The sequence below is a fragment of the Eriocheir sinensis genome, chromosome 38 (assembly GCF_024679095.1).
Source record: "Eriocheir sinensis breed Jianghai 21 chromosome 38, ASM2467909v1, whole genome shotgun sequence".
NCBI lineage: Eukaryota > Metazoa > Arthropoda > Malacostraca > Decapoda > Varunidae > Eriocheir > Eriocheir sinensis.
The window spans coordinates 5,210,174-5,224,005 of NC_066546.1; the positions used below are offsets into that span (position 1 = coordinate 5,210,174).

At 42.0% G+C, this 13,832-nt stretch overlaps 1 protein-coding gene across 2 annotated transcripts in view; it reads left to right on the forward strand.

The window, feature by feature from the left end:
• The first annotated feature begins 797 nt into the window (after nucleotides 1–797).
• Nucleotides 798–13,832, forward strand: part of LOC127008574 (uncharacterized) — a 79,457-nt gene continuing 66,422 nt past the window's right edge. Inside the window, exon 1 of one of the 2 annotated variants that reach the window (XM_050880776.1) lies at nucleotides 798–1,615. In XM_050880776.1, the coding sequence (XP_050736733.1) occupies nucleotides 1,016–1,615 (600 nt within the window). In that variant the 5' untranslated portion in view covers nucleotides 798–1,015. The remainder of the gene's footprint in view (nucleotides 1,616–13,832) is intronic. The other variant, XM_050880777.1, reaches the window with a different exon arrangement.

Genomic DNA, 13,832 nt, shown 5'->3' on the forward strand with positions numbered 1-13,832 from the left:
CGTTACGATTCAACGAGTGTTATGACGTTAAAACAGTGACCAGTGTGAGTGTGTGTTGAGGGTGTTGAGGATATATTTGGAAAGATAAGAAAGCGAGGGATTAGTGCTATCTACTACCATAAACTTGTCGAATCTAGCACATAACTTTTGTAAGCGTACTCTTTTACAATCTTATTGTTCCCTTGCATTATCTTTTGCAGAATACTCATAATAATTAACCGATATTGGAATCAAAGCACTTCGTATCAGAACTCGCTACTATTGATATTGAACTAAAAAAGGCATCTTATAGGAATTAAAGTAGTCGTAAAGCCCATCTCTATTCAAGTAATAAGAAAAAAAGAATCGTCTGGGCATGCAGGGGGCAAAGTAACCGAACAGTAGGATGACTCAGACCTAATTTAAATGCATCAAGGTGGAATTATACAGCCGTAATAACCCAAGGTATCATTCCCCCGGTAACACCCCCTCATTACCCCACTGAAAATGGATAGGTGTCCTTTAAAACACCTCGCATGGGCAATAGATATAGGAAGAAACGTGTGCCCATGTTGGTCGTGCGCCCGCCAGCCCAGCACACCAGTGCCTGAGCCCACAAACGTTAGCCGCGCGAGAGACTATGTAAGAATCCCTTTTATGGACCCCAGAGACGACTTTATATGGCAAAAGATCACACAATAGGCAGGAACGTTCATATTTTAAAGCCAGGTGGAGTTAGTGAGTCAAGGGATGCGGATATTTAGATGAAGAGCAAAGAGAGTACGGTACGATGAAATGGGCGTCAGAGTCAATCGGTATTACCATGGAAACGTTCAAACGAGCAGTGGCGTCGAGGAGAGAAGAAGCGAGGGATAGAGAGGACTGTCTGTCTGTCTGGGCGAGGCGCTGAGATAGTGAGCTGTGGTGGGCGCGGGCAGGTGTGTGGAAACATGATCCGGGACAGGCCACATGCACGGGCTGACGAGCACCCACCTGTCTATTTCTGAGTCCCGCGGCCCGGCTTCTATTCTTAGCCATGGGCAGTAGTGGGCAAGAGGAGGAAGCCCCGGGGATATTTCGGGCATGGGTAGAGGGAGCTAGCGGCAACATGGCGTTAGCTCTGACTGCCTTAGTGGAACAAGTGCAGTCGTGGGCGAAAGGTGTGGGGCTGGGCGGCCTGCTGACCCTCCTGCCCAAAATGGATACCCTGGGAACGCTCCTGGTGGGGTGGATGGTCTTCGTCACCCTCATCCTCATGCTGGGAACGTTCTTTTACTTCAAGTTCATTCATACACTGGGAAATGAGACCTCCAGTGAGCAGGATGACACAGGCCCAGGCGAAGAGGGTCAGGGCAAGGCCACCAAAGGGAAGGGAGGGACAGGAGCCTCTGGGAGTGCCACGGCGGGGAAGTCTAAGGCAGCAAAGAAAGACGAGGTTGCCAGGAAGCCCACCATAGTGCCTGACCGTAAGCCCGAGCCCGTGTCAGCCCCTGTAGGCACCGGGGCTGACCCTGACGCTGTGAAGTGGACTAATAATGTATTCACGTGGCTATATAACAGTGCCGACGGCGGACAGCTCGTCAGGAAAGTGTGGCTGGAGACCCTCAACGAGAACACCGTCAAGACAGCTATTGATGTGAGTATAATGCTGTTACTGTTATTATTATTTTATTTATGTCTGTACGTACTCCTGCTCCTAGGGACGATACCTTGTTTTAAGAGTAGACTGGATAGCTACGGACGAGGACGACAGGTGGCAATGAGGTGTGGGTGCAGTAAGGTGACAGGGTACTGGATGCGTGCCTAGTACCGCCGGTATAACGAGGATCAAGCCTCTACCTGTAACCCCTGTAACTACACCTCACCCATCGTGAGTAGTGGGGGGGATTCTGGAGCTGCCCTTTGTAGGCCACCCGGCCTCTTGCAGTTTCCCTATGTTCTTATGTACTACTACTACTACTACAACTACTACATAATCATCGTCATTATCACCCTTTTACCTTGTACTCAGATACTTAACAATACATAAAGTGGCACCCTTCCCTAATCTCGCCTTTTAAATCGTATAGTAACAAACATCTTTATGAGAACAATCAGACTTCCTCATTTTTTGTATAGGGCGGATTTGGCTGCCTTCCTCTTGTGTGTGTGTGTGTGTGTGTGTGTGTGTGTGTGTACTTCCTCCCTGTGACTGGCTGGCTGGCGCTCCTTCCTTGGCACTGGTCCTTCCATGCTCGTGACACACCCAGCCAGCCCCTTCTTCCTCTTCTTTTGTAGACCTTTGACGCTTTCTACCGCGTCTTAGGTCTTTAGATCTTGACTTTCCGGGTTCCTTTGTGCCTTTTAACTATTTTTCTCTTCGTTTGCAGCTTTATATCAAGAGCGTTTTCATATGTCTCTTATATTGTCTGTATCTATCTCCTGTCACTCCCAGTACATATTTTTTATTTCCTTATTTGTCTTCCCTGTCCTTCCTTTCTTCCACTTATTTGTGTTGTTTGTATCTTCCTTCATTTTTCTTCTTCCTCGTTTTTCCTTTCTTTCTAGTCCTCTTTGCTGCTTGTCTCTTTCTCTCCGTGTTCTTCCTTGTTCTCTCTTCTTACTCCTCTCTGCTACTTCTCTATCTTCTTTCTTCGTCTTCGCCATTCTTTCTTTCTTGCAAGTCCTCTGTTGCGTGTCTATCTTCCTTCTACTTCATCTTCTCCGTTCTTTCTTTTTTTCTGTCCTCTCTTCTGCTGGTCTGTTTTCCTTCCTTCCTTCTTCTGTGTGTGGGTGGATGAGGGAAGGGAAGGCGTCTGAGGATAAGCCGTAAAAGGGATTAAATAAGACTCCCGTTGTCGAAATCCTTGTAGCCTCTTGGGAGAAGAAAGAGATAGGGTAAAAAAAGGAGATTTAATATACTGTCCTTGTGTTACCATGGGGGTGAGGATAATGTGGAGTTCTGTCCGTCATTATGTATTGTGTGGGAGTCTACAGATAATGAAGACAGAAGTAGTTGAAAAGGAAAAGGAAGAAAAGGTTGCCGGGAAGGAAAACGAATGAATAAGAAGTGGACTTGGACGGGTCATATTATACGCAAAGCAGATACTACTAACAAAATTTCAACCCAGAAACTAGATGGAAAAAAAAGTGGACAGGTCATATTTTTGCGTAAAACTGATATTAACCAAATTGCAACCCCAAAACTATTGAAGTCAGGGAAGAAGGATGCAAAAGGTGTAGGAGGGATGGAATTAGAACCTTAGCCAGAGGAGGATAGAAGAGTACACGAACACTAGACATGGCTAAGTATATAGATAGCTAGGGATAGATTACAATGGGAAAGGCTAATGTCCTGCGTTGATATTTAGTCTGACAATGGGAGGAGGGATAAAAATAACGAATGCCAGAGGAAGATAGAGGAGAGCACGAACAGAAGATATATAGATAGGTAAATAGATAAATAGATAGGAGTATACTGAGAGAGGCTATTGTTCTGCTGTGGACTAATAATGGCTGTTGATAATAATTAGTCTGGAAGGGAGGGAGCGGGTGGGACAAAGTATATTGCCCGTGTGGTTTATGACGGGAAAGGCGCTTTATTAAATGTCAAGGTAAAGTTAGCTGCCTCACGTATTAAGGCAAGAAGACGAAAATGAGAATACCCGAGATGCAAGCTTTAAAATACCTGTAATATTTAAGGGGGGCAAAACAAAGGAAAATAGGAAAACGTATGTAGTTTAATCAATGTAATATATAGTCACATAGTGGATAGTAATGAAGATAATAACTGTGCATTTAATGGCTTTATAAATTACGTAGTCTTGTAATGGTTGATAACTCAGGTGTGTCACTGCAATATTAAAAAAAGTGGATATGATTTCAACACTTGTATAATATAAACAAAAATGATAATGCTAAGTAGTGTTGAAAATGGGAATACCAGAAAAGGAAAAAAAAAGCGAGTGAGAAGGTGAAATAAGAGATTTAGATGCTTACACCTGTTCAGGAAATAATATAGACTGGAAAAAAAGGGGATGAAAGGAGGTAAGTGAAATGAGAACACTAGGAAAGGAAAAGAAAAGAGAGAAAGAGGTGAAATAAGAGCTTTAGACACACCTGGTTTTGAAATGCGAATCGTCTTAGGAAGAAAAGGTAAAGAAGGAAATGAAGAAGGTCCTAACTTGTGCATGTATATTGAGATCATACTTTGCAACAGGTTCCTCCTCCTTCCTCTCCACACTTTTTTCCCTCCTCTCCTCCCTTCCTCCTACCTCCCACTTTCCTATTCCTTCCGTTCGTTCGTCTCCTCCTTCCGTTCTTTCCCTCCTCCTCGTTCTCCTTTTCCTTCTCCCGTTCCTTCCCCCTCTCCCTCCCTCCTTCCTTCCGTCACGCGTATTTGCGAAGGGAATGGAAGATTAAACACACACACACACACACACACACACACACTAGAGAGAGAGAGAGAGAGAGAGAGAGAGAGAAAAGGGGTCAGCACGGAAAACGGAAGATGGTTTGAGACGAGAATAACCTGATGGAATAAACACTGCAAAGGTAAACATACAATCTGTCTCTCACCTTCCTTCGCCTTCTCCACTTCCTTTCCCCTTTCTTTTTTTCCCTTCCCCTTCTCTTTACCACTTTCTTATACCTCCCTTTTCTGTTTCCCTTCCCCTTTTTCCGTCCTTTTCTCCTCTCTTGCGTCTTTTCCCATTTCATTTTCCCTTTTTCTTTCACATAACGCTTTTCCCTTTTCTATTTTCTCCTTGTCTTTTTCCTTTGCTGCTTCTCTTTCTTTTCCACCTTCTGTCACTTCCTCATCCTCTTCCATTTCTTCTCTCCTCGTTCTCTTTCTCCTTCTTTACCTTGTCCCTCTGTAGAGTCACCACACACACACACACACACACACACACACACACACACACACACACCTGGCCCATCCCACCTGGTCATGTGCCACGCCCCCAGCAAGATATAGACGGATTAAGGAAAACAATTAGCGAGGTGTGTGAGGTCGATGCTGTGACCGCACCAAAACAATCATCTTGGATCACCTGTTCGACACTTTACTCCACCCATTTTACGAAGGCAGGTTGGACCGGTTGGGTGCGGTTGGGTAAGACTTTAAAGAATGCGGAAATTGCTATGTCTTTAATTCTAACATCAATTTTCACATTAACTGTTTTACCTCCCTCTCCGCCTTCCCTTTTTCTTCCCTCCCATTTTTCCTCCTTCGCCACATTACTTTCTCCTTTTCTCATTCTCTTTCTCCTTTCCCTTCTCTCCTTTCCCCTTTCACTCTTTCCTCCACTCTCATTTTCTTTCCCTTTCCTCTTTTCCCTCCTTTCTCCACCTCTCCGTTCTCCCGTTTCCTTCCCGCTATCCGCTTCCCTTGGGTCATTTACGTAGGTGGGTGTTCAAGTGCATGTTTGCGTCTAATGGTGCAGGTGTGAGGGGTTGCCTGGCCGATACACCTGTCCATACCTTTAGGAAATCCCGCACCTGTGCACACGTCAACACCTGTAGGGCATGCACGCCAGTTAGTTCGCGACCTTGCAGTTCGAGCTCATAACAACAACAACAAAATATATATATGGGTATGTTTGCCAATTTGTACGCGACCTTCCAGTTACAGCTAATAACAACATAACAATAAAAAAACATATACTCAGTAAATATGTTGTGGTAAAAAGATATATTGTTAAAATGAAGGTTATCTTTATATATAAGAATTTCCATGGTACACTCTCTCTCTCTCTCTCTCTCTCTCTCTCTCTCTCTCTCTCTCTCTCTCTCTCTCTCTCTCTCTCTCTCTCTCTCTCTCTCTCGGAGTAATATTGGGAGTGATGTGTTTGTATTGGTGTGTGTGTGTGTGTGTGTGTGTGTGTGTGTGTGTGTGTGTGTGTGTGTGTGTGTGTGTGTGTGTGTGTGTGTGTGTGTGTGTGTGTGTGTGTGTGTGTGTGTGTGTGTGTGTGTGTGTGTGTGTAAAGATCGACCCAAGAAAAAATAAATAAATAAATGAATCTCAAGTTAATTTATATGAATTCATGTAAATTACTTTTATCACAGATGCATAAATAACTAATACCTAGTGTCATAGTTAAAAAAAAAAGACACGTTAAAAATACTTGTTTATATCTCACTGTTTATGTAATTGACTTTAGTATTGCGTACGTCTTCCATTTATATCCAAAGCAAATATTTGGGTGATCTTTAAATTACGGAGGTTTGCTTTATCTCTGTGAATGTTGAATCAAAACCACCGTGAGTCATAGTATGAAAGAGATAAGATCATCCGTTATCTGTGTGTGTGTGTGTGTGTGTGTGTGTGAGAGAGAGAGAGAGAGAGAGAGAGAGAGAGAGAGAGAGAGAGAGAGAAGCAGATATATTAAGGAATAAAGAAGGAAATAAAGATGAGGAAAAAGAAAAAAAAAGAAAACCGAGTGAAATTATCGAAAAAAATGTTGCCAATTCTCTCTCTCTCTCTCTCTCTCTCTCTCTCTCTCTCTCTCTCTCTCTCTCTCTCTCTCTCTCAATGGCGTGGGAGACTTTAATCAGCATTGAGACGCGCTATCAAAGTGTACTGGCGGTGGTGGTCTTCCCGTTGCCAGGTATATGATCCGTCAATTAGGGGACAGGTGGGAAAGTTATACCTGAGACTACTGTACCTGTGATCACCTTACTTACCTGTGCTCTCTATCGTGCGAGTTATTTATTGTTTACTATTGTATTTTTCATTGTCAGTATAGCCATGCATTGACATTACCATCGTTATTCAGTCACTTAGTCAGTCAGCGATTCAGTCAGTCAGCCTCAGCCAGTCATTCAGTTAGATAGCTATCCCATCGACCCTACAGTCAGTCAGCTATTCAGTCCGTCAGTTAAGTCAGTCAGTCAGTCAGTTAGATAGCTATCCCATCAACCCTTCAGTCAATCGGTCAGTCAGCTATTCAGTCCGTCAGTTAGTCAGTCAGTCAGCCAGCCAGTATTCAACCATAAAGTCAGTCAGCCATTCATTTAGTCAGTCAATCAGTTATTTAGTCAGTCAGCCGATTAGTCAGTTAGCTAGGCAATCAACCTGACTGAGCGTCAATTAGTTATTCAGCTCTTCACTCAGTCAGGCATTCATTCATTCATTCATTTAGTCACTCAGAAAGTCAATCAGTCCATCAGCCAGTCAATCATTCAACCATTCAGTCAGTCAGTCAGTCATTCAGCTATTCAGTAAATCATTTAGTACCTAATTCATTCATTTAGTCAAAGTCACTCAATCTGTAAATCAGTCAATCAGTCATTTAGCTAGCCAGTCAACCATTTAGTCAGTCAGTTATTCAGTCAGACAGTTAGTCATTCATTCATTTAGTCAATCAGAAAGTCACTCAATCAGTAAATCAGTCAGTCAGTCATTTAGCTAGCCAGTCAATCATATAGTCAGTCAGTTATTCAGCTGTTCGGTCAATCAGTTAGTCATTCATTCATTTAGTCAGTCAGAAAGTCAGTCGATCAGTAAGTCAGTCTATCAGTTCCCGTGAGATAGAATTAACCCGGTAGCAGCGAGGGGCCAAATTTGTGGCTTTACCGTGTAGCAGCGACGGGCCAAATTTGTGGCTTTACCGTGTAGCAGCGACGGGCCAAATTTGTGGCTTTACCGTGTAGCAGCGACGGGCCAAATTTGTGCCATGATATAAACCCCCCAAAATAGATGATACATAATCTGATTACAAATGCATTGATATATATTATGAAATGGTTTGCGTGAATGATGATTTTTTCTCATTTTTCTCGCTTAGAGGAGGGGCCTTTAGGAAATATGATCCCTGCAGCTACCAGGTTAAGCATACGTGCCACTACATTATCAGGGAGAAGTAATCAGGTTAGTGTGTTTTGTCGAGAAGCAGATAATGAAGATACGGGGACAATGGTGATGCTGGTGGTGCCGGTAATGATGGGGGTGGTGATGCTGGTGGTGGCGGGGTGTTGTAATGAAAGCTGTATACATTATTATTATTATTATTATTATTATTATTATTATTATAGTAATAGTTATAATAGTAATAGTAGTAGGAGTAGGAGGAAGAGGAGAAGACGCAAATCTCTTTAGACACGTGAATTTGGAGAGAGAGTAAGGAAATGTAAGGAAATTGGTAAACCTTCTAATGAGACAAACTATTTCCCTTCAATTTCCCGTCTTTGAGAGAGAGAGAGAGAGAGAGAGAGAGAGAGAGAGAGCAGCTTCCGGGAACACGTCAGCCAGCAATCTATTAAAAGACAAGAAAACAAATATAAAGGTACAAATAATGACAACAACAACAACCACTGCTACTACTACTACTACTACTACTACTACTACTACTACTACTACTACTACTACTACTACTACTACTACTACTACTACTACTACTACTACTACTACTACTGCTATTACTACTACTACTACTACTACTGCTACTAGTAATAGGAAGAAGAATAAAATAAGTGTTGAATATTATTGCGTGGGATAAGTGTGGGCTGCCTCTCTCTCTCTCTCTCTCTCTCTCTCTCTCTCTCTCTCTCTCTCTCTCTCTCTCTCTCTCTCTCTCTCTCTCTCTCTCTCTCTCTCTCTCTCTCTCTCTCTCTCTCTCTCTCTCTCTCTGTCTCAAAATAAGGACAGAAAGCCCGAATTTTGCCGGCAGCCAAGAATGTTAGATAGGCAGTAAGTGATATTCTCTCTCTCTCTCTCTCTCTCTCTCTCTCTCTCTCTCTCTCTCTCTCTCTCTCTCTCTCTCTCTCTCTCTCTAAATCTCCAAGGAATCACTTAATTTAAAAAGAGGTAAACACATTCATTCCGTTTGCTCTTACCTTGAAATCTGACTGACTGGAGGAAGAGGAAAAGGAGAAGGAGGAGGAGGAGGAGGAGGAGGAAGAGGAGAAGGAGGAAAAGGAAGAGGAGAAGGAGGAGGAAGGTTTATGAGATGCCATGTGAACTCTTTGAGCATCCTCCCACTCACTCTTCCTTCCTCCTCCTTTCTCATCCTTTCTTCCTCCTCTTCCCTTCCTCCTCCTCTTCCCTTCCTCCTCCTCCTCCTCTTACTTGCGTTCAGTAGTAGTCTTCCTTCCTCCATCTTCCAATCCCTTCATAATCCTCTTCACTTCCTCCTCATCTTCTTCCTTGCCTTAGAAAATCATCATGGAAAGGCTAACTGTGTCGAAATTAAGTCATAAAACATTGGTAGAGGACGTTGGGTAGGCGTGTGTGTGTATATGTATGAGAGAATGTATGTGTATGTATGGATGGATGTGTGTATATTTGTGTTTGAAAGTATGTAGGCTATGTTTGTATGCATGTTGGCAGGGAAATATACAGACGGAAAAGATATATACAGACAGAAAACAAACATACATTCATATATACATATAGAAAGACGAATAATCATAATAATAATGCAAAATAATGTTTAGCAAGTGTAATAATGATGGTAATAATGATACCTATGATAATGGTGATTTATTGGTCGTATTGCTTCTGGTATTCATGAGGTCATATTTATCCGAGAATCCGTGTGTGAGGAAATGAAAATAAAGAAGGAATATCATCAAGCAATATTATATACAAACATCTATCCATATATTTCCACACCACCACCAACACAACCGCCACCTCCACCTCCACCACCACCAACACCAACAACGTCCTCCACCACCGCCAACACAACCACCATCACCACCAACACAAGCACCACCACCTCCACTACCACCTCCACCAACACCACATGCATAACAAGTCTCACGCACGCAACACCCCGCACTGCAACACCATAATGACGCAACACACACACACACACACAGTAGACCAAAAAGACATACACTCATAGAAAGATAGAGAGCAAGAAAAAGAGAGAACGGAAGAGAGCAAGCAAGCGAGGAAGCAAGGAAGAAGGAAAACTAAGCAAGAGGTTGTTCTCTTGATCTGGCAATATTGATCTTCCCCCTTGGACTGGCATGGCTCCAGGGGTGCCTGCCATTCACCGAGGGAGGGAGGGCGGGGGGGAAAGGAAGGAGGGAGAGGAGAGGAAGAAGGGAAGAGGAGGAGGAGACAATGAGAGTGAAGTTTATTTTGGCTAGGCTAGTTCTCTCTCTCTCTCTCTCTCTCTCTCTCTCTCTCTCTCTCTCTCTCTCTCCGCCATATCCACGCCCGTCATAACGCATCGCACGTTACGAATTCGCTCACTAAGAAATCGCACTATACGAGCTCGCATTTCACGAGTTCGCAAGTTACACGCTCGTCTTCTACGCCGAGTCAACGCGGGTCGTAAAATTTGCCAACATGTGTTTCTTAATAGTACCATTATTTCTTTATGCAGAGAGAGAGAGAGAGAGAGAGAGAGAGAGATAGTAATAAAATGAAATAAAGAGTTCAAGGTTCGCATTGCTGGTTTCCATGGCAACGAATGAAGATAATTTTCCCCCTGCCATATATAATTAAAGTTTATGCATGTATGTGTATATGTATGTATGTATATGTATAGAGGAAACTAGGCCATATAAAGCTGAACAGAGGAATAAAATAAATTTAACTGAATAGAGAACGTGTGTGTGTGTGTGTGTGTGTGTGTGTGTGTGTGTGTTTGTGTGTGTGTGTGTGTTAGGGGCCTGTGTAGACCTTATTCCCACTCCTATTTGCATTCCCCTCAAACCCCGGCCTTCCATTCCTCTTGCTTCCTGGAATGTTAAGAAAAACGGGAAGTGGACGCGAACGTTTCTGGAATTCTTCGTCTTCCGCAGTGCTAGAGAGAGAGAGAGAGAGAGAGAGAGAGAGGTTGCTACATTCCATTTTGCCTGACATTTGATATAAGACAAACCGCATCCAATCGGGGAGAGAGAGAGAGAGAGAGAGAGAGAAACAAAATAGCAACAGTAGCCTACATACAAAAAGACGAATAATAGTAATAAAACAAAAGAGTAACATTGACACTAATAAAGAAAATAACTAATCCATTTTTCATTACATTCCTTCAAGATATCGAGACAAAAAAGAAGAAAAATATATAATGAGAATAAGAACATCCCATCCATTCATTCATTCCCTTTTTTTATTCTCCTTCATATATTCCTTTAAGGTTTACAGAGGAAATACTATTGACGCATTAACCCGTTGCTCTACCCATTCCTGTATCTTTTTTTCTAATATGTCTTCAAAAACGAGACAAACGAACAAAAGTAAAAACATTCCATTCAATCATTTCTTTCCTTTATCTTCCTTTATGTCGTACAAGAGGAACCATAAACGCCTTAACCAATGTTCCTTTACTCATTTCTGCATTCTTTTTTATTAGTATGCCTTCAAAAACGAGACACAAACGAACAAAAGTAAAAACATTCCATTCAATCATTTCTTTCCTTTATCTTCCTTTATGTCGTACAAGAGGAACCATAAACGCCTTAACCAATGTTCCTTTACTCATTTCTGCATTCTTTTTTATTAGTATGCCTTCAAAAACGAGACACGAACGAACATAAGTCAAAATATTACATCCAATCATTTCTTTCCTTTATCTTTTTATATGTCAAAGAGGAACATAATAAACTTAACTAATGTTCATTTACATTTTTTTCTCTTCTTTTTTTATTAGTATGCCTTCAAAAACGAGACACGAACGAACATAAGTCAAAATATTACATCCAATCATTTCTCTTTCCCTTCCTCTCTCTTCCTTTATACATTCCTTTAGGCCATACAAGTATTCCACCCAGTCATTTCTTTCCCTTCCTTAATGCATTCCTTTAGGCCGTGCAAGAGGAACCATAGACGCCTAAACCCGTTCCTTTACCTCACCGGCCCGGCAGTTACCAGTCACCTCACGAACGTAAATGGCAGTAGAAAATGGCCCTTCAGGAATTTATGCCCCGAATATTTAGTCACGTCCCGGTGGTTTGATGGCCTGTTGTAGGGGTGGTGGTGATGGTGGTGGTGGTGATGGTGGTAGGCATGGTAGTGATGGTAGTGGTGTGTTAATAATTTTTACAGTGTCTTCTTTCTCCGTGTTTTTCATTTTCCTTATTTCTGCTTTTTCTTCCCCATCTCTTTTCTTTTCTCCATGCTCTTGTTCCTATATTTCCTTTTATTTTCTTCCTTCTGTTTCCTTCTTTCTTTCTTTCTTCCTTCTTATTTCTGTTATTTACCTTAATGATGATCCTTTCTTTCCTTCTCTTTTTCTTAGTCCTTTTTTTCTTGTTCTTAATTTTGTCTTTGTTTTTTCTTTTTCTACTTTCTTCCTTTTCTTCTTTCTTCTTTTCCTTCTTTCTTCCTCTTCCTTCTTTTTTTAATTACCTTGATAATTTTTTTTCTTTTCTTTCTTCTTTTCTCCTCCTCCTCCTCCTCCTCCTCCTTCTTCTTCTTTTTCTTCTTCCTCTTCTTCTTCTTCTTCTATTACCCTCCCTTATAGTGAGATGCTTCAGGGCAGAAAATAAGTACAAAAATAGAGTACGGTAGAAATCATCTCCATTTTATCACCCAAGAAATGAAAAAGAAAAAGACAAAAAAACAAAAAGGGAAATTCGAAAGACCACAGAAATTTGGTGTTGGCGAAGGTGGTGGTGGTGGTGGTGGTGATTAGGGTGGCAGTAACAGTCGCGTGAAGTGTTAATTAGCCCTTGAGAGGTGGTGGTGGAGGTGTGATATTGGTGATGAAGATAGTGGTGTTGAGCTGTGGTGTTGAGAGGTCTTTGATAGTGGCACGTGGTAGTGGTGGTGGTGGTGATGAGGGAAAAGTCTTAGTGAAAGTGAAGATAAACGAATGAAGATTGCCAGTAATGGAGGTGATGCGGATAATGGTGGTGGTGATGATGATGGTGGTGGTGGAGACGTGGAAAAGTAAGGCAAGTGTGGTGGTGGTGGTGGTTATGGTGGTGGTGGAGGTGGTGGTGGTGATGGCGGTGGTGGTGGTGGTGGTGGGTGTGTCTTTCCAGCTGGTATCGACCCCCGTGTGTGTGTGTGTGTGTGTGTGTGTGTGTGTGTGTGTGTGTTGGCAAAAGGTCACACCCCCTTCACCCACCCACATACCCGCCCACTTTCTCTCTCTCTCTCTCTCTCTCTCTCTCTCTCTCTCTCTCTCTCTCTCTCTCTCTCTCTCTCTCTCTCTCTCTCTCTCTCTCTCTCTCTCAATATTTCCCTTCTCTTCTATGCCCTGATTTTTTTTTGTGCTTGTATGAAAGAGAACGTAAAAAAACAACAATAAGAAATAATGAAATACCTTCGTTCTATATTATTTTTTTCCTTGTTAATATTTTCCCCGTATTATTTTTTTTTTATCGGGGAAACAAGTGGAAAAAATATTAAGCCCAACTGTTTTTCTTTTCCTTATATTTTCCGTCTATCGTGTTTTTCCGTGATAAGCAAAGATAAAAAAAAGTTGCGTTATTTTCTTCCATTATGTAATTTTCTCCCTTTTATTTATTTTTGTTTCTTATCTGGATACGTAAAGAGAGAGAGAGAGAGAGAGAGAAATCATTTATATATCTTACTGTCTGCCTACCTGTCTGTCTGTCTGTCGGTGTGTCCGTCCTATCTATCATTATCTATTTTTCTATTTATCTATCTATCTATCTACGTAATGAGTAGTTGTCTGTCTGTATATCTATATTTGCATCTCTATCTATTCATCCGGCTGTGTTTGTCTGTCTATTTGTCTGTTTGCATGTCTGTTAGTTTGGTGCATCGATCTGTCTAGTGTCTGTTTATCCGTCTCTCTGTGTATCTGTATCTCTTTATTTGCATCCGTCTGTGTACCTATTCATCTGTTTGTCTGCCTGTCTCTTAGTTGGATGTATCGATCTGTCAAGTATCTTTTTACCCGTCTCTGTCTGTATCTCTATTTGCATCCGTCTATGTAACCTAT